Genomic DNA, 20,663 nt, shown 5'->3' on the forward strand with positions numbered 1-20,663 from the left:
CATTGATTCATTTTTCATGCCAACCCAACTTCTAAAACTAAGTGAAGCATTTGATTTAAGCAATTTATGGATTGTTTTTTTCATTTCTGATTATCAAACACTTGTTACATCAGTGAAGGGGGATATAAATCAGATGTCATTTCATGTCAGCAAAAATTTCAAACCATTAACAAATGTGAAGTGATTTTCTTATTCTACCTTATTTTTTCATATTTTGTTAAGGAAATGATTTGTTAATCAGTTAAAATTTACCCTTGAGAAAGCAGGCCACTGGCCAACAAATTACCTCTTAAGTATTTTGACTCTCTCTGGAATTTTTATATTTTTCTTAAATTTAAAAAATACTATGCTTCACTTTTTAATTTCATTTTATTTCTTTTACCTAATGTTATTTCTAAATTTGGTACTGACTGACCTAACAAGGAATAGTAATGAATTTCTTTGGTTCTTAAAAGTTAAAGTAATGAAATGCTCTAATTATGTCAAAAAACCCTAAAAGTCTATGAAATTAACAGATGACAATTTAATATGCTATATAAGACAATGTAGCATGAATAAAATTATAGAGTTAATATTTATCATGTTTCCATCTACAAAATGGGAAAAGCTTTAAACATTAATTGTATAAACATCGGGTTTTATTACTTTAAAAATTTTCCATTCAAACATAAAATTTCAGGGAACAAGTGTGGTGGCTCATGCCTGTAATCCCAGCACTTTGGGAGGCCAAGGCAGGTGGATCACTTGAGGCTAGGAATTCGAGACCAGTCTCGCCAACATAGTGAAACCCTGTTTCTACCAAAAATATAAAAATTAGCCAGGCATGGTGGCGCATGCCTGTAGACCCAACTACTTGAGAGGCTGAGGCACAAGAATTGTTTGAATCTGGGAGGCGGAGGTTACAGTGAACCAAGATTGTGCCACTGTGCTCCAGGCTGGGCAACAGAGTGAGATTCCGTCTCAAAAAACAGAAAGAAAGAAACATAAAATTTCAAACCTAGCACCAACTTTATTCTAAATGGTTGCAAAGAAAAAAAGAAAAAGAGAAAAGTAGCCCTTATTAACGTTTTAAAATCATGGTGTACGTACCAAATCTAAGATACCATACATACATATTTAAAGAACAGGATTTAAATGTGGCAGATTCCATCAGCAGTTCTTATACATAAATTGCCAAAGATTGAACCATACCTTATGGCTTCTTTTCCTACAAATTCTGAAGAAACAGGCTCAATAATTTCACTAAAACTAATATTCCCGTTAACATTGCCCTCTGATAACTCCTCATAATTTCTTTTGCTCTTTGACCAATATGAAGGCTTCAGAAAATATAAAGATGATCTCCGTAAACCAAATTCCCCTGAAAAATAAACATCAAAAAACTGAGTTATCATGATTAGTTTTTAAATCATAAAGACAGCATTTGAAACATATGACAACCTGCATCTAAAGTTTAGGTACCATTCTGCAACATACATATATTTCCAAACATCATGTTGTACACAATAAATATATACCATTTTCATTTGTCATTAGAAAGTAATAAGTAAATAAAGTTTAGGAGTAAAGTATTAAATCAATCTTGTATGAATCACAGTTTTATTGATAAATAATTCCAGTCCATAAATAGTTTCAGAATCGCTGAGTGGGATGTAAAAGTGAATAAAGCACATTTTCTATGCTAATAGAACTAAAACCTTTATGAGTACAAGCAGATGGCAAACGGCAAGAACACAACGCAGGCTGAATGCGTTGAAGACTTGAATGGGCACCATCTTAAATGGTCTTTGAAAACAACGTAGTATCTAGAAAAGTAGATATGCTTCATGGAAAAGACTACAGAATTAGGGAGAGTAACAAAGCAACAGGATAGAAATATGAGACTTAGAAATGGTAAACAGTGAGGCTAGGCATGGTGGCTCTCACCTATAATCCCAACACTTTGGAAGGCAGAGGCTGGCATATTGCTTGAGCCCAGGAGTTTGAGACCAGCCTGGGCAACATGGCAAAACCTTGTCTCTACAAAAAATATAAAAAATTAGGGGGGGGCGGAGCAAGATGGCCGAATAGGAACAGCTCCAGTCTCCAACTCCCAGCGCCAGCGACACAGAAGACCGGTGATTTCTGCATTTTCAACTGAGGTACTGGGTTCATCTCACTGGGGAGTGCCGGACCATCGGTGCTGGTCAGCTGCTGCAGCCCAACCAGCGAGAGCTGAAGCAGGGCGAGGCATTGCCTCACCTGGGAAGCGCAAGGGGGAAGGGAATCCCTTTTCCTAGCCAGGGGAACTGAGACACACAACACCTGGAAAATCGGGTAACTCCCACCCCAATACTGCGCTTTAAGCAAACAGGCACACCAGGAGATCATATCCCACACCTGGCCGGGAGGGTCCCACACCCACGGAGCCTCCCTCATTGCTAGCACAGCAGTCTGTGATCTACCGGCAAGGCAGCAGCGAGGCTGGGGGAGGGGCGCCCGCCATTCCTGAGGCTTAAGTAGGTAAACAAAGCTGCTGGGAAGCTCGAACTGGGTGGAGCTCACAGCAGCTCAAGGAAACCTGCCTGTCTCTGTAGACTCCACCTCTGGGGACAGGGCACAGTAAACAATAACAAACGTAGCAGAAACCTCTGCAGACGCAAACGACTCTGTCTGACAGCTTTGAAGAGAGCAGTGGATCTCCCAACACGGAGGTTGAGATCTGAGAAGGGACAGACTCCCTGCTCAAGTGGGTCCCTGACCCCTGAGTAGCCTAACTGGGAGACATCCCCCACTAGGGGCAGTCTGACACCCCACACCTCACAGGGTGGAGTACACCCCTGAGAGGAAGCTTCCAAAGCAAGAATCAGACAGGTACACTCGCTGTTCAGAAATATTCTATCTTCTGCAGCCTCTGCTGCTGATACCCAGGCAAACAGGGTCTGGAGTGGACCTCAATCAATCTCCAGCAGACCTACAGCTGAGGGTCCTGACTGTTAGAAGGAAAACTATCAAACAGGAAGGACACCTACACCAAAACCCCATCAGTACATCACCATCATCAAAGACCAGAGGCAGATAAAACCACAAAGATGGGGAAAAAGCAGGGCAGAAAAGCTGGAAATTCAAAAAATAAGAGCGCATCTCCCCCGGCAAAGGAGCGCAGCTCATCGCCAGCAACGGATCAAAGCTGGACAGAGAATGACTTTGACGAGATGAGAGAAGAAGGCTTCAGTCCATCAAATTTCTCAGAGCTAAAGAAGGAATTACGTACCCAGCGCAAAGAAACTAAAAATCTTGAAAAAAAAGTGGAAGAATTGATGGCTAGGGTAATTAATGCAGAGAAGGTCCTAAACGAAATGAAAGAGATGAAAACCATGACACGAGAAATACGTGACAAATGCACAAGCTTCAGTAACCGACTCGATCAACTGGAAGAAAGAGTATCAGCGATTGAGGATCAAATGAATGAAATGAAGCGAGAAGAGAAACCAAAAGAAAAAAGAAGAAAAAGAAATGAACAAAGCCTGCAAGAAGTATGGGATTATGTAAAAAGACCAAATCTACATCTGATTGGGGTGCCTGAAAGTGAGGGGGAAAATGGAACCAAGTTGGAAAACACTCTTCAGGATATCGTCCAGGAGAACTTCCCCAACCTAGTAGGGCAGGCCAACATTCAAATCCAGGAAATACAGAGAACGCCACAAAGATACTCCTCGAGAAGAGCAACTCCAAGACACATAATTGCCAGATTCACCAAAGTTGAAATGAAGGAAAAAATCTTAAGGGCAGCCAGAGAGAAAGGTCGGGTTACCCACAAAGGGAAGCCCATCAGACTCACAGCAGATCTCTCGGCAGAAACTCTACAAGCCAGAAGAGAGTGGGGGCCAATATTCAACATTCTTAAAGAAAAGAATTTTAAACCCAGAATTTCATATCCAGCCAAACTAAGTTTCATAAGTGAAGGAGAAATAAAATCCTTTACAGATAAGCAAATGCTTAGAGATTTTGTCACCACTAGGCCTGCCTTACAAGAGACCCTGAAGGAAGCACTCAACATGGAAAGGAACAACCGGTACCAGCCATCTCAAAAACATGCCAAAATGTAAAGACCATCGAGGCTAGGAAGAAACTGCATCAACTAATGAGCAAAATAACCAGTTAATATCATAATGGCAGGATCAAGTTCACACATAACAATCTTAACCTTAAATGTAAATGGACTAAATGCTCCAATTAAAAGACACAGACTGGCAAACTGGATAAAGAGTCAAGACCCATCAGTCTGCTGTATTCAGGAGACCCATCTCACACGCAGAGACATACATAGGCTCAAAATAAAGGGATGGAGGAAGATTTACCAAGCAAATGGAGAACAAAAAAAAGCGGGGGTTGCAATACTAGTCTCTGATAAAACAGACTTTAAACTATCAAAGATCAAAAGAGACAAAGAAGGCCATTACATAATGGTAAAGGGATCAATTCAACAGGAAGAGCTAACTATCCTAAATATATATGCACCCAATACAGGAGCACCCAGATTCATAAAGCAAGTCCTTAGAGACTTACAAAGAGACTTAGACTCCCATACAATAATAATGGGAGACTTCAACACTCCACTGTCAACATTAGACAGATCAACGAGACAGAAAGTTAACAAGGATATCCAGGAATTGAACTCATCTCTGCAGCAAGCAGACCTAATAGACATCTATAGAACTCTCCACCCCAAATCAACAGAATATACATTCTTCTCAGCACCACATCGTACTTACTCCAAAATTGACCACGTAATTGGAAGTAAAGCACTCCTCAGCAAATGTACAAGAACAGAAATTATAACAAACTGTCTCTCAGACCACAGTGCAATCAAACTAGAACTCAGGATTAAGAAACTCAATCAAAACTGCTCAACTACATGGAAACTGAACAACCTGCTCCTGAATGACTACTGGGTACATAACGAAATGAAGGCAGAAATAAAGATGTTCTTTGAAACCAATGAGAACAAAGATACAACATACCAGAATCTCTGGGATACATTTAAAGCAGTGTTTAGAGGGAAATTTATAGCACTAAATGCCCACAAGAGATTTATAGTACTAAATGCCCACAAGAGAAAGCAGGAAAGATCTAAAATTGACACTCTAACATCGCAATTAAAAGAACTAGAGAAGCAAGAGCAAACACATTCCAAAGCTAGCAGAAGGCAAGAAATAACTAAGATCAGAGCAGAACTGAAGGAGATAGAGACACAAAAAACCCTCCAAAAAATCAATGAATCCAGGAGTTGGTTTTTTGAAAAGATCAACAAAATTGACAGACCACTAGCAAGACTAATAAAGAAGAAAAGAGAGAAGAATCAAATCGACGCAATTAAAAATGATAAAGGGGATATCACCACCGACCCCACAGAAATACAAACTACCATCAGAGAATACTATAAACACCTCTATGCAAATAAACTGGAAAATCTAGAAGAAATGGATAATTTCCTGGACACTTACACTCTTCCAAGACTAAACCAGGAAGAAGTTGAATCCCTGAATAGACCAATAGCAGGCTCTGAAATTGAGGCAATAATTAATAGCCTACCAACCAAAAAAAGTCCAGGACCAGATGGATTCACAGCTGAATTCTACCAGAGGTACAAGGAGGAGTTGGTACCATTCCTTCTGAAACTATTCCAATCAATAGAAAAAGAGGGAATCCTCCCTAACTCATTTTATGAGGCCAACATCATCCTGATACCAAAGCCTGGCAGAGACACAACAAAAAAAGAGAATTTTAGACCAATATCCCTGATGAACATCGATGCAAAAATCCTCAATAAAATACTGGCAAACCGGATTCAGCAACACATCAAAAAGCTTATCTACCATGATCAAGTGGGCTTCATCCCTGGGATGCAAGGCTGGTTCAACATTCGCAAATCAATAAACATAATCCAGCATATAAACAGAACCAAAGACAAGAACCACATGATTATCTCAATAGATGCAGAAAAGGCTTTTGACAAAATTCAACAGCCCTTCATGCTAAAAACGCTCAATAAATTCGGTATTGATGGAATGTACCTCAAAATCATAAGAGCTATTTATGACAAACCCACAGCCAATATCATACTGAATGGGCAAAAACTGGAAAAATTCCCTTTGAAAACTGGCACAAGACAGGGATGCCCTCTCTCACCACTCCTATTCAACATAGTGTTGGAAGTTCTGGCTAGGGCAATCAGGCAAGAGAAAGAAATCAAGGGTATTCAGTTAGGAAAAGAAGAAGTCAAATTGTCCCTGTTTGCAGATGACATGATTGTATATTTAGAAAACCCCATTGTCTCAGCCCAAAATCTCCTTAAGCTGATAAGCAACTTCAGCAAAGTCTCAGGATACAAAATTAATGTGCAAAAATCACAAGCATTCTTATACACTAGTAACAGACAAACAGAGAGCCAAATCATGAATGAACTTCCATTCACAATTGCTTCAAAGAGAATCAAATACCTAGGAATCCAACTTACAAGGGATGTAAAGGACCTCTTCAAGGAGAACTACAAACCACTGCTCAGTGAAATAAAAGAGGACACAAACAAATGGAAGAACATACCATGCTCATGGATAGGAAGAATCAATATCGTGAAAATGGCCATACTGCCCAAGGTAATTTATAGATTCAATGCCATCCCCATCAAGCTACCAATGAGTTTCTTCACAGAATTGGAAAAAACTGCTTTAAAGTTCATATGGAACCAAAAAAGAGCCCGCATCTCCAAGATAATCCTAAGTCAAAAGAACAAAGCTGGAGGCATCACGCTACCTGACTTCAAACTATACTACAAGGCTACAGTAACCAAAACAGCATGGTACTGGTACCAAAACAGAGATATAGACCAACGGAACAGAACAGAGTCCTCAGAAATAATACCACACATCTACAGCCATCTGATCTTTGACAAACCTCAGAGAAACAAGAAATGGGGAAAGGATTCCCTATTTAATAAATGGTGCTGGGAAAATTGGCTAGCCATAAGTAGAAAGCTGAAACTGGATCCTTTCCTTACTCCTTATACGAAAATTAATTCAAGATGGATTAGAGACTTAAATGTTAGACCTAATACCATAAAAATCCTAGAGGAAAACCTAGGTAGTACCATTCAGGACATAGGCATGGGCAAAGACTTCATGTCTAAAACACCAAAAGCAACAGCAGCAAAAGCCAAAATTGACAAATGGGATCTAATTAAACTAAAGAGCTTCTGCACGGCAAAAGAAACTACCATCAGAGTGAACAGGCAACCTACAGAATGGGAGAAAATTTTTGCAATCTACTCATCTGACAAAGGGCTAATATCCAGAACCTACAAAGAACTCAAACAAATTTACAAGAAAAACACAAACAACCCCATCAAAAAGTGGGCAAAGGATATGAACAGACATTTCTCAAAAGAAGACATTCATACAGCCAACAGACACATGAAAAAATGCTCATCATCACTGGCCATCAGAGAAATGCAAATCAAAACCACAATGAGATACCATCTCACACCAGTTAGAATGGCAATCATTAAAAAGTCAGGAAACAACAGGTGCTGGAGAGGATGTGGAGAAATAGGAACACTTTTACACTGTTGGTGGGATTGTAAACTAGTTCAACCATTATGGAAAACAGTATGGCGATTCCTCAAGGATCTAGAACTAGATGTACCATACGACCCAGCCATCCCATTACTGGGTATATACCCAAAGGATTATAAATTATGCTGCTATAAAGACACATGCACACGTATGTTTATTGCGGCACTATTCACAATAGCAAAGACTTGGAATCAACCCAAATGTCCATCAGTGACAGATTGGATTAAGAAAATGTGGCACATATACACCATGGAATACTATGCAGCCATAAAAAAGGATGAGTTTGTGTCCTTTGTAGGGACATGGATGCAGCTGGAAACCATCTTTCTTAGCAAACTATCACAAGAACAGAAAACCAAACACCGCATGTTCTCACTCATAGGTGGGAACTGAACAATGAGATCACTTGGACTCAGGAAGGGGAACATCACACACCGGGGCCTATCATGGGGAGGGGCGAGGGGGGAGGGATTGCATTGGGAGTTATACCTGATGTAAATGATGAGTTGATGGGTGCAGCACACCAACATGGCACAAGTATACATATGTAACAAACCTGCACGTTATGCACATGTACCCTACAACTTAAAGTATAATAATAATAAATAAATTAAAAAAAAAAAAATTAGTCAGATGTGGTGGTGCACACCTGTAGCCCCAGCTACTTGGGAGGCTGAGGCAAGGGGATCACTTGAGCCCAGAAGGCTGAGGCTGCAGTGAGCTGTGATCATATCGCTGCACTCCAGCCTGGAAGACGCAGCAAGACCCTGTATCAAAAAAGACACAGCAAGACCCCATTTGAAAGAAAGAAAAGGAAAGGAAAGAAAAGAAAATAGTATACAGTGGTAACTGCCCACACAACATGTTCCATTTTCTCCCTTTTCCCCCTCAAAATACCTACACTCCTCATTGTTTTCAAATATCTACTCTTCTTCTAGATTGGCCACATTTCTTTTTTTTTTTTTTTTTTTTTTGAGACGGAGTCTCGCTCTGTCGCCCAGGCTGGAGTGCAGTGGCCGGATCTCAGCTCACTGCAAGCTCTGCCTCCCGGGTTCACGCCATTCTCCGGCCTCAGCCTCCCGAGTAGCTGGGACTACAGGCGCCCGCCACCTCGCCCGGCTAGTTTTTTGTATTTCTTAATAGAGACGGGGTTTCACCGTGTTAGCCAGGATGGTCTCGATCTCCTGACCTCGTGATCCGCCCGCCTCGGCCTCCCAAAGTGCTGGGATTACAGGCTTGAGCCACCGCACCCGGCCCGATTGGCCACATTTCAAAGGGATCTGATGCCAGGTACAGAGGATTCCAGTTGATTTTATCAGTACTTGGCATTCCTCTGGGAACTGTTACTGCTCCAACAGTAAGCAAACGAAAACATAAAAGTAGGGAAAGGACACCCCACTCAACAAATGGTGCTGGGATAATTGGCAAGCCACATGTAGAAGAATGAAACTGGATCCTCATCTCTCACCCTATACAAAAATCAACTCAAGATAGATCAAAGACTTAAATCTAAGACCTGAAACCATAAAAATTTGAGAAGATAACATCAGAAAAAAGGGCAAAGACGTCATGACCAAGAACCCAAAAGCAAATGCAACAGCAACAACAAAAGATAAATAGATGGGACTTAATTAAACCAAAAAGCTTCTCCATAGCAAAAGAAATAATTAGCAGTTAACAGACAACCCACAGAGTGGGAGAAAGATTTCATAATATATACATTGACAAAGGACTAATACCTAGAATCCATGAGTAACTCAAATCAGCAAGAACAAAACGAACAATCCCATTAAGAAGTAGGCTAAGGACAAGAATAGATAACTCTAAGAAGATATACAAATGGCCAACAAACATGAAAAAATGCTCAACATCACTAATGATCAGGGAAATGCAGATCAAAATCACAATGTGATACCACCTTACTCCTGCAAGAATGGCCATTATCGAAACATCAAAAAATGATAGATGTTGGCATGGATGTGGTGAAAAGGGAACACTTTTACACTGTTGGTGGGCATGTAAACTAGTAAAACCACTATGGAAAACAGTGTGGAGATTCCTTAAAGAACAAAAAGTAAGTCTGCCGATTGATCCAGCAATCCCACTCCTGGGCATCTACCCAGAGGAAAAGAAATCATTATGTGAAAAATATACTTCCCCACACATGTTTATAACAGTATAATTCACAATTGCAAAAATATGGAACCAGCCTAAATGCCCATCCCAACAACTGGATAACGAAAATGGGATACACACACACACACACACACACACACACACACAATGGAATACTACTCATCCATAAAAAGGAACAAAATAATGCCATTTGCAGCAACCTGGATGGAAATGGAGACCATTATTCTAAGTTCTCGAGGACGCAAAGACATAGCAACAATACAACGGATTATGGGGGCTCAGGGAAAAGGTGGGAGGGGGGTGAGGGATAAAAGACTACACACTGGGTACAGTGTACATTGCTAGGGTGATAGGTGCACCAACATCTCAGAAATTAACACTAAAGAACTTATTCATGTAACGAAACACCACCTGTTCCACAAAAATCTATTAAAAAATAAAACCTCAAAAAAAGAGGGGTGAAGTGCTCAGACAGACTTGAGGTATGTAACTAGATGAGAGGTACTGCAATGGTCTAGACTAGTGGTCCCCAGCCTTTTTGGCACCAGGGACCGGTTTTGTGATAGACAATTTTTTATCCTTGACGGGGTCAAGGATAGTTTCAGGATGATTCAAATGCATTACATTTATTGTGGATTTTATTTCTATTATTATTACATTGTAATATATAATGAAATAATTATACAACTTACTATAATGTAGAATCAGTGGGAGCCCTGAGCTTGCTTTTCTGCAACTAGGCGATCCCATCTGGGGGTGATGGGAGATAGTGATAGATCACCAGATATTAGATTCTCATAAGAAGCATGCAACCTAGATCCTTCACACGCGCAGTTCACAACAGGGTTCACACTCCTATGAGAATCGAATACTGCCACTGATCTGACAGGAGGCAGGGCTCAGGTGGTAAAGCGAGCAGCTGTGAATACAGAGGAGGCTTCACTCACTTGCCTCCTGCTGTGCAGCTCAGTTCCTCACAGGCAACTAGTAAGGTCCGTGTCCTGGGGGTTGGAAACCCCTAGTCTAGACTAGTATTATACAATGCAACTTTCATAATGGTCAAAATGTTCTACAGAACACCTAGATTGCACCATGCAATTTAGTAACTAACACCCATATATGGCTACTGAGCACTTGGAATGTGGCTTGTGCTACTGAAAAAAATAAATTGTTAATTGATTTAATTGTAATCAATTTAAATTTTAAAAGCCACACGTGGCTAGTAGTTACCATATAAGACCGTACAGGTGTAGAATACAGACACAGATAATGAGGAAAACAAGGGGAAAAGGAAAGATGCTCGATACTTAATATTACTATTGAATCTATAGGAGTTTGCTATATTGGCTATAGATGTGGACAGGAGATAAAGAAAATGGTAGGAGTTACAAGATCACTTCATAGTTTTAGACCTTAGAGGGTAAAATAAAATACTTAAGTTAAAAGGCTGATATAAAGAAGGACCAAGTTAAGATCAACTAGAGACTTAAGGCTTTCAAAACAAACTGCTCTCTTTTTACACAATCTCTTTATGTTCACTAGTGGCAACAGCCTAAGGTACAAAATATACTTATTTAAAGTCAAATTAAAAGCTTTAACAATGAATATGACTTAGGGTACCCTGGCTAGGAAAAAAATCTTAAAATTAAGCTGAACCTACGTGGGCAAAAAAGCCTAAACATCTTTAAAGTAAAATTCAAAAACCATCTGCATACCTGGAATGACTTGATCAAGATAGACAGCCAAGAGGACATAGAATATACTATTAAGTGTGAGCATGATAATTGTAATAATTAGAGGATATGGGCCTGCAGTCAAATTTGAAAATAAAGCACCTTCATTAAAATCTTCTAAATGCAGGACCTGAAAAATAGAAACACTAACTTTATTACATAAAAATGACAAAAACAAGCAAAAGCTAACACTACTTAGAGTTATTTAGCATATCCAGAGTGACAGTAACCAATTGGGCCTTTTAACAGAATAAACAGTTTACCAAATTAATAATATAAATTTATAAGGAAAACAATAAAGACTTTACAAAAATACAAGTTTATCAAACCAATTCCTTTCAATCATGTTTTTAATGCTGTGCATCTTTAACTAGGATATATTCACTCTAGGGGTATTTAATTATAATGTAATTACTAACAAATGAAATAAAAATAAACTGCAATATTAATAATAACAAATGCAAACAAAAGGGTTATGATCCATATGGAAGCCAAACAAATTAAGTATTAGAGAATAAAATTATGGTTAGCATCTTTCCAATAGTGAAAAGAAAGCAAATATTTTGATTAATTAACACAATTATTAAAGTATTCATAGTAGATATTTGTGATAGCATGAAAAGAGAAATGTACTGGAGGTTGAAGCCTCTTTGAGGTCCTAGCCCTGCCATTAAGTGAATACGTTTTAATTATACTATTCTAGGCTTCAGGTCCCTCACCTATAAAAATGAAGAAGATAAATTCAATGACACTGAAAGGCCATCCCACTCACAACACAAACCTACGAATCTATAATTCTATGTTCCTAGAGAACGTGGACTTGGGGACTCAATGGACTCTCAAAATGTATAACAATCACTCTTAGGTCTCAAACAAGTAAAATGATTAACTCAATATTTAATTATATCTCATAAATCAGAATTTCTATCCAACCAACATGAGTAATTTCTTATATTTAGTAATTATATTTTTATTTGTACATTAGCCAAATTTATGTTCCACTATAAAGTCGTTTCTTATAAGGCTTATTCCATTTAGAACCTGACTACCTCTGTAAGGACTAATAAAAATAATATTTATAAGTCTGAATGTTATTTAGAATGACAATTCCTGAAGCCTAGGCCAACAAAAGCCACCAGACGTACTTATTCCACCACTACACTCACAGTAAATTTGTTCTGCTCCACACACAATTTTCTCCCACACATTCTTCTGAGATAAATGTACAAATGATAGCAATATAACCAGGCCATAGGCAATAAGAACTACTTGATATTTAAACACGTTACTATCAAACTGACTTTCTGCAATGAAATAAATTACTGAGATACACTGAAGTAAAAAGTGAAAAATTTATAAAGAGAACATTTAACTAAAAACTTAAAATTGGACAAACATAAAACTAGATGTAAAATATACTCTAGAAATCATTTCTTTCTCATGCTAAAATTTTAAAATAATTTTTTTGGTAAATCAAAGGTAGTATCCATGTGAGTATAAGAAGCTACATAAAACAGAAAGAAAATATTTAGTGAATGTAAGATTAATATATTACCTACCTGTGCGATACCAATCACAAAAGTACAGTGACAGAAAGGACTGAAAAGCCACACTAACGATTTGGGAAAACTTTCTATGAGGATTATCATAAGACCAATAAATCCAAAAGCCACAGTGATAAAAAATTCAACTATTCCCACATGTTTTGATTTTTTAAAAAGAGGTGTCAGCATTAAAGCAAAAAATACCTATAAAATACAAATATTAAGGTTAGTGCAATGTTCATATACACTGGTATGAAAACAAAATTAAAGTTTGTTTCTGAAAGAACAAGTTATTTTCATGAAAAACACATTCATTAAAATACAACTATAATTTCTAAATGCTGTAGTAAGGTATTTTATTTTCATACAAACAGTGATATACCTCTTAAAAATTTAAACTAACAAATATTTTTGTGTTTGTTTTTTGTTTTTGTTTTTGAGACAGGGTCTTGCTCTGTCACCCTAGCTGAAGTTCAGTGGTGTGATCTTGGATCACTGCAACCTCTACCTCCTGGGTTCAGGTGATCCTCCCACCTCAGCCTCCCGTGTAGCTGGGATTACAGATGTGGGGCACCATGTCCAGCATTTTAGTATTTTTTTTGTAGAGACAGGGTTTCACCATGTTGCCCAGGCTGGTCTCAAACTCCTTGCCTCAAGCAATCCTCCTGTCTTGGCCTCCCAAAGTGCTGGGATTACAGGTGTGAGCCATTACACCTGGCCTTAAATTAACAAATATTAAAGACTGTATTTTTATCTGTATCACAGGCAAACATGACCACTTCTACATTATAGAAACCATAAATAGCCATGTGTTTCTGCAATAAGCTGCATAAAATATGTGAACAAAATAATAAATCAACAAAAACTTTAAGTACAAGACCCATCTTTTAAACTTAATTTATTCATAAGATAAACAGTCAGTTTAAAAAGGAAAAAAAAAAAAAAACAAAAACAGAAGGCCTGGTGCAGTGGCTCACTCATGCAATTCCAGCACTTTGGGAGGCCAAGGCAAGTGGATCACTTGAGCCCAGAGTTCAAGACCAATCTTGGACACATAGGAATACCTCAACTCTACAAATTTAAAAAGTAATAATACAAAAATTAGTGAGGTGTGGTGGCACACAACTGTAGTCCCAGCTACTCAGGAAGCTGAGGTTGAAGGATTGCTTGACCCTGGGAGGTCAAGGCTGTAATGAGCCATGAGGGTGCCACTGCACTCCAGCCTGGGTCACAGAGCAAGACCCTGTCTCAAAAAAGTAAAATTAAACATTAAAAAAAAAAAAAAAAACAGGCAATTACATATAGAATTATGTTCGTTATCTGCAATTTATTATTTTAAAGAGCAGAAATGATAGCCAAAAAACAACTGACACAGGGTGGGCACATAAACCAATCAGAATGGAAGATGGAACCACTTAAAATAAAGGCTCGTTGTTAAAACCCATCATTCAGCCAATATACCAAATGAATATCAAGACTGCTAAGGAGTTACATTTGCAAAGACATATCTTTAAAAATCATCATCATGGAGCATAAATTAACTTGAAAGAGTAAGGATTTCATGAAGATTAACAAAAGTAGTCCAATACTCGACAGTCTTAATTATATACATCATTATATAAAGAGAATAACAGATAGACTCAGAGGAGTTGTATGTGAAATACATCATATGACAAAAGCTAAATCTAAACCTAACACTATTTTGTAACGTTCCTAAAAATACAGGGATACAGTGATGCTACATCATTTATTTATTAAGTCACTTATCAATCACTTAGTAAAATCTGTCTTTCATGGCAAATTGACTATAAGTAAACTGAAGAAAAAGACTTTGCTATATTATCAAACACTTTGACAGCTCTTTATTCCTATCACAAGTTAAAATACTTACAGATGATAATCCATAAAGGAAAAAAAGCAGAAATATCACAATGTTGCTACTTTGAGGAAATAACAAAGAAGCTGTTGCAATGACTGCCACAAGAAGGGACATAAGAAAAATTAAACTTGTATATAGAAGAACCCAGGAAAGCCTAAAATGAGAATACAGATATATTTATGGTCAAATGCATAGGCTTAGACAGTTAAAAAATCATTTTAAACAAAATTTTAGATTTTAGTCATTTTATTCTTAAAATTAAGTCACTGTTCATTTCTGTGTATGCTTATGTATTGAAAATTAATAGTCATAAGTAATTTAAAATATAGTATTGGTTAAGTGATAGGTAAAAGTGTAATCTGGTAAAAAAAAAAAAAAAAATGCTATCTTCCAGAGTTTAAAAAAAGCTTTCAAAATGAATAGTAATTCATAATTAATTTAAATCTAATATTCTCAAAAGTTCAATAGCACAGAACATCTCTGATTTTCTTAAAATGTAAGAGTTTAGTGAATCAAGATAACAATTCTCTTTATGGCATGTGCTACAATTAAACCTCTGATGGCTTCTGTAACTATAAACAATAAAGGCTACCTTACCTCACTAATCAATGACATAATTACTACAATTACACAATGTGAAATAAACAAGATCAGTAATGAATTCACTATTTTTACTCAAGACTTCTTTACAAATCAGAGCTCAATGGAACTGCTGCAGTATTTTTATTTCACACATTTTTTCAAGTTAGCTCAGGATTTGATGATGTCATAAAATCACTGAGTGAAGGCTAAAAAGGTAGCGAAATTATCAAAATTGAATCCATCATTTTACTGAGGCAAAACTGAGACCCTGAGAGAATGATTTGCCTAAATTCTTCCAGCTACCGGTTCTCCATAAAATACTTTAATAACCCAATAAATGTTAAAAACCAATCCATTGGCCAGGCACAGTGGCTCTTGCCTGTAATCCCAGCACTTTGGGAGGCCAAGGTGAGAGGATCACTTCAGGCCAAGACTTTGAGACCAGCCTGCACAACATGGCAAGACCCCTGTTCCTACAAAAAATTTAAAAATTACTTGGGCATGGCAGCATGCACCTGTAGTCCCAATTACTTGTCAGACTGAGGTGGGAGAATCTCTTGAGACTGGGAGTTGGAGGCCACAGTGACCCATGATCATGCTACTGTACTCCAGCCTAGGTGACAGAGCAAGATCCTGTCTCAAAAAAAAAAAATCCAAAACCAACAATTTCTAAAATAACAAATGAAAGAAAAACAAGCAAAGGACATATGTTATATACAATAATCCCATTATGTAAAGTGTGTAATTAATTGTTATATTGTAATTGTTATATTGTAATTGTTATAATTTAAAATGTGAAGTGTAAAAAAGTAAAAAAAAGTGTAAAAAAGTAAAAAAAAAAAGTATAAAAAAAGTGTATAATTAATTGTTATATTGTAATTGTTATATAACCTTCCCCCCAGAACAAACTTCACTACATAGTGAAAAGAGTAAGGAAACTACACTTAGAATTATTCATAAAAATGCAAGCCTTTGTAAAATTATCACTGTATAAAAATGCTGATACATTAAAGGTCACTAGTGAAAACATGTTTTACTCATTTCTTTCTCTAACATTATTTCCATATTCATCTTAATTCACGTAAGTAACTAAAACTTTCAAGGGAAAAAAGTCCATATACCACATACATAGACTTTAATCACTGTAACTAAATATTTAATATTATATATATGCTATATTATGGAAGAACTGTAACAGGCGATTATTAATTTCTAATGTTTCAAGATTTCACATTTCCTGAACTCTGAAATACACAGAAAATATACATGGAGTATATTGAAATACTCTGAAATATACACGGAGTGTGCCCATGATTCAAACAAAATGTGAAATAAAATTTAAACACATATTGTCAACATAAGCTTTTGACATTCTTCATCTCTTATGTTAAATGAAGCCAATTAGTTGTTGAAACTTGTTGACTAATCTCAAATTCCAAGACTAAGGCGATCATTGTAAGAAAATAGGATAAGCACTTCATCAACTTAGGTAAATATCAAAATTACACTTTTGAAAATCTGTATATTTAATACAATTTTTAATTACATTAAGTAATAAACGTTTAATAACATACCAAAAGGCAGTATCATGAAGTCCCATTATCTTTAAAAATTCTTTTATTTTTTTTTCTTTTTCTGCTACGATATGAATTGCCAAAAAGTATCCAAAAGGTGAAAATGCTATAACTAGGTATATTAAAATTACTCCTCGGGGAAAGGTATCTATTTCTACAACAGCAGTTTCTCCCATAATAACAGCTTTAGTTGACTCCAGCTCCTTCCAAAGAGAAACATTGGTCTTCAACTATAATTAGAAAATATAAACACATTAAATTAATTTAGTTATGATAGTAGCCCCTAGTAAAACGGGACAGCTATATCCCTAAATTTTGTCAATAACCTAGTACAAATACAATCCCCAAAAAGCTACATACCTGAAATAAAGGGAGTGACCCCAATATCATAATTCAGAGTAGAATATTGCTTTCAATTTATTCTAAAAGTATACCATAAAGTTTAAAGTTTAAAGTTGGTAAGTGTATAAATTTTGATTAAATAATTTGTGAAATAAAAATTGCACAATTATCATCTTAAGCAGACAATTAATTATATGTATCTTAGGAAAAATATACATTTTCAAAATTTAGGAATTTAGGAGTGATTATTAGTGCCATCATTCCTATGATTGTTTAAAAAATGTTCTTCTAAATACCATGCCCTTCTATTGCTTTAAAGTCTACATACGCAGCACATATAGCTCAAATAATAAAACTATTTATGCCACATAATACGTCTAACATCCCAGTTAATGCCTAAATTGAAATCTGTCCTGCCTATTCATCCAGTGTGGTCTGGGCTGTGGATGGCTAAAAACTTTGGCCAAAATACAAATAGGTGATATAACAACATAAATGTAATAGATCTGTATTTCACTATCTTTACCTTAAATTTCTGTATTATTGAATTTGTGCAACATTACATGTCCCTAATATGTTTATACTATACTGCAAAAGTTTACAAGACAATTCTACATAAATCATCTCATTTGGTTCTTACGACAATGCTGTCAAGTAAAGTATTATTATTATAGTCATTTTACTACATAGCAGTGTAACAACAAAGACAAGACTCCTGTTCAGATTTTGATTCCAGTTCTATCATTATTTATACATACTTTAAACATATAGTTAAGTAGAGAAGATGGTTGATATAGATTTTGACTTTACAATATTTTGCAGCACAGTAAATCTTGTAGCATAGTAAGTTCAATTAGAAAGAGCAAATGGAAAAAAAAAGCCGCAGATCCATACAGAACATGGAAGAATGAAATACGGTTAATTTGAATAGTTTGAATTCTAAGGTAACTTCATCTACTGCTATCTAGCCCAGACACAAAAGTAAGATTTTTAAAAATAAATTTCATGGCTAGTTTTTCTGCTAAAATATGAAACACAACAAAAAGTACCAAATCAGAAAATATGACTTCTTTTTTATCTTTTATCTTAAAGAAGTTGTAGTAAGTTACATATTTTGTACATTTGACAGTAATCAAACCAAATACTACTGTAAAGAATTAGGAAATATTTATTTTAAAATGGTGTAGTTTTTGTATTTCTTCCTTTATCATATTTACCTGTATAATGGCAGCATCTATGGATGCTTGTAAAACTGTGAAACCTGAGGACCAGTACTGAGCAGCCTCACATGATTTTGAACAGCCAGCTATGGGGGGAAGAATATGAGATCTAAGATGCTGTACAACATGCAAGTGCATTGTTTTAAAGATATTATATGGAGAGTTACCAAAATAATATAATCAATCAATCTCTACAGGACCAAAGAAATAAGCTATTGACTTTCAAAGGTAAATAATACCTATAAGATTTCTGATCATTTACTTGAAATTTTGAAATAAAAGTTACATGTGTTAGAATACTAAATAGTGAATGAATAAAAACGTAAAGAACGAAATTAATTGTAGTTATTTAAAACAAGTTACTTTTTTGTTTTAAAGTAAATCATTCTACATGACTTAGCTCCAAAGTACTTCCAGAAGCAAGGAAAAGTCAAAGTTAAGCAAACAGGAAAAAAGAATTTTCAGAAGGGCTTTTTGAAATAAAGTCACAAATTCAGTATTTAGCATAGTGACTTTAACAATGCTCAATATATGTTTGTGGTTGATAATATTTCTTCATAGGTTTAAACAACCAAAGGTTGTTTCCCATGTTTCAAATATAAAACTAACAAAGTTCACTACTAGAAGACCTTAAGATTTTAAAGATTTGTACATAACAAAGATTTTAAAATATTTTTACATAAGTAAAAACAACTACATGAAAAACCTAGAGATTTAGAAAGTCATATAACCCAAAATGCAATTTTGCTTTATGCTATTGTTTTTAATATATATAAGTGTATTAAATCAAAATGGATATATATAAAAATTTTTTATGTGTAGAAGTAGATAGGTATTTATAAATAAATATTTTTATGCTATACTTCTCAGTTTTCCTATGGGAACAAGTAAGAATAGTTGAAAATGCCAATATTGAACTATATCAAATTTCGACTATGAACTGCAAGCAGCAAAGATATGAATTTAATTGATCTTCAATGATTATATAGGGCTATTTACCTCTTGAATCCATATAAATAGAAGATACTGGAATCACATCAGGAAAAAAACGAAGTTCATAGGACATGGAGTCTTTGAAAACCACACCTACAAAGTTGCTGTGCTTAGAAAGACTGGATGTTAACATTTCTTTTTCATTTGCATATTCTTCAGTAATTATAACTGTAAGATATCATAACAATATAGTTAGCTCACAAATTAAAATACCATACTACAGTAGATCAGGTTTACAATTATTTTGATGAATGGAATATTTTATAAACACTTTTGCTATATTTGCTTCTTAAAAAATGAAGACAGGCCAGGCACAGTGGTTCAACCTGTAATCTCAACATTTTGGGAGACCAAGACGGGAGGACTGCTTGAGCTCAGAAGTTGAAGTCCAACCTGGGCAACATTGTGAGCTTCTGTCTCTCCAAAAAATAAAAAAATTAGCCAGGTGTAGTGATGTGTGCCTGTACTTCCAGCACTACTTGGGAGGCGGAGGTGGCAGGATCATTTGAGCTGGGAGGTCGAGGCTGCAGTGAGCCATAATTGAGCAACTGCACTCCAGTTTAGGCAACAGAGTGAGACTATGTCTCAACAAAAAAAAGAAAAAGAAAAAGAAAAAAAGACACCGGGGCTGGGCACGGTGGCTCACGCCTGTAATCTCAGTACTTTGAGAGGCCAAGGCAGGTGGATCACAAGGTCAGGAGTTCGAGACCAGCCCGGCCAAGATGGTGAAACCCTGTCTCTACTAAAAATACAAAAGAAAAAAAGACAATTCTTCCAACAAAACAATAACAAATAATAAAATGGTACAAAGATGCAGACACTACTTAGCTGTCATTTGATTACAGAAATGTGTCAGTGTTACACTTATGTTATAAACATACGAAATATAGTATAAAACAATATGCAGAACTCATATTTCTGAAAGAAATTGCTGTTTCTCAAAACCTCAATGAATTATACTAATTTTAGGCAGCAATGAAATTATAAAAATTATTAGTAATGCAGTCCATTTATCTATCTTGAAGTAAAACTAAAAAATAACTTCGT

At 36.2% G+C, this 20,663-nt stretch overlaps 1 protein-coding gene across 2 annotated transcripts in view; it reads right to left on the minus strand.

Moving 5' to 3' along the window:
* The window catches only part of ABCA5 (ATP binding cassette subfamily A member 5), an 86,506-nt gene that overhangs the window by 49,795 nt on the left and 16,048 nt on the right, over positions 1-20,663 (minus strand). For both annotated transcript variants that reach the window (XM_025363034.1, XM_025363035.1), the window contains exons 4-10: positions 19,623-19,784; positions 18,621-18,709; positions 17,062-17,291; positions 14,918-15,059; positions 13,042-13,230; positions 11,465-11,612; positions 1,192-1,360 (exon numbers count right to left, since the gene is read on the minus strand). In XM_025363034.1, coding sequence (XP_025218819.1) covers positions 1,192-1,360; positions 11,465-11,612; positions 13,042-13,230; positions 14,918-15,059; positions 17,062-17,291; positions 18,621-18,709; positions 19,623-19,784 — 1,129 coding nt within the window. The remainder of the gene's footprint in view (positions 1-1,191; positions 1,361-11,464; positions 11,613-13,041; positions 13,231-14,917; positions 15,060-17,061; positions 17,292-18,620; positions 18,710-19,622; positions 19,785-20,663) is intronic.

This window comes from Theropithecus gelada, chromosome 16, assembly GCF_003255815.1.
Source record: "Theropithecus gelada isolate Dixy chromosome 16, Tgel_1.0, whole genome shotgun sequence".
NCBI lineage: Eukaryota > Metazoa > Chordata > Mammalia > Primates > Cercopithecidae > Theropithecus > Theropithecus gelada.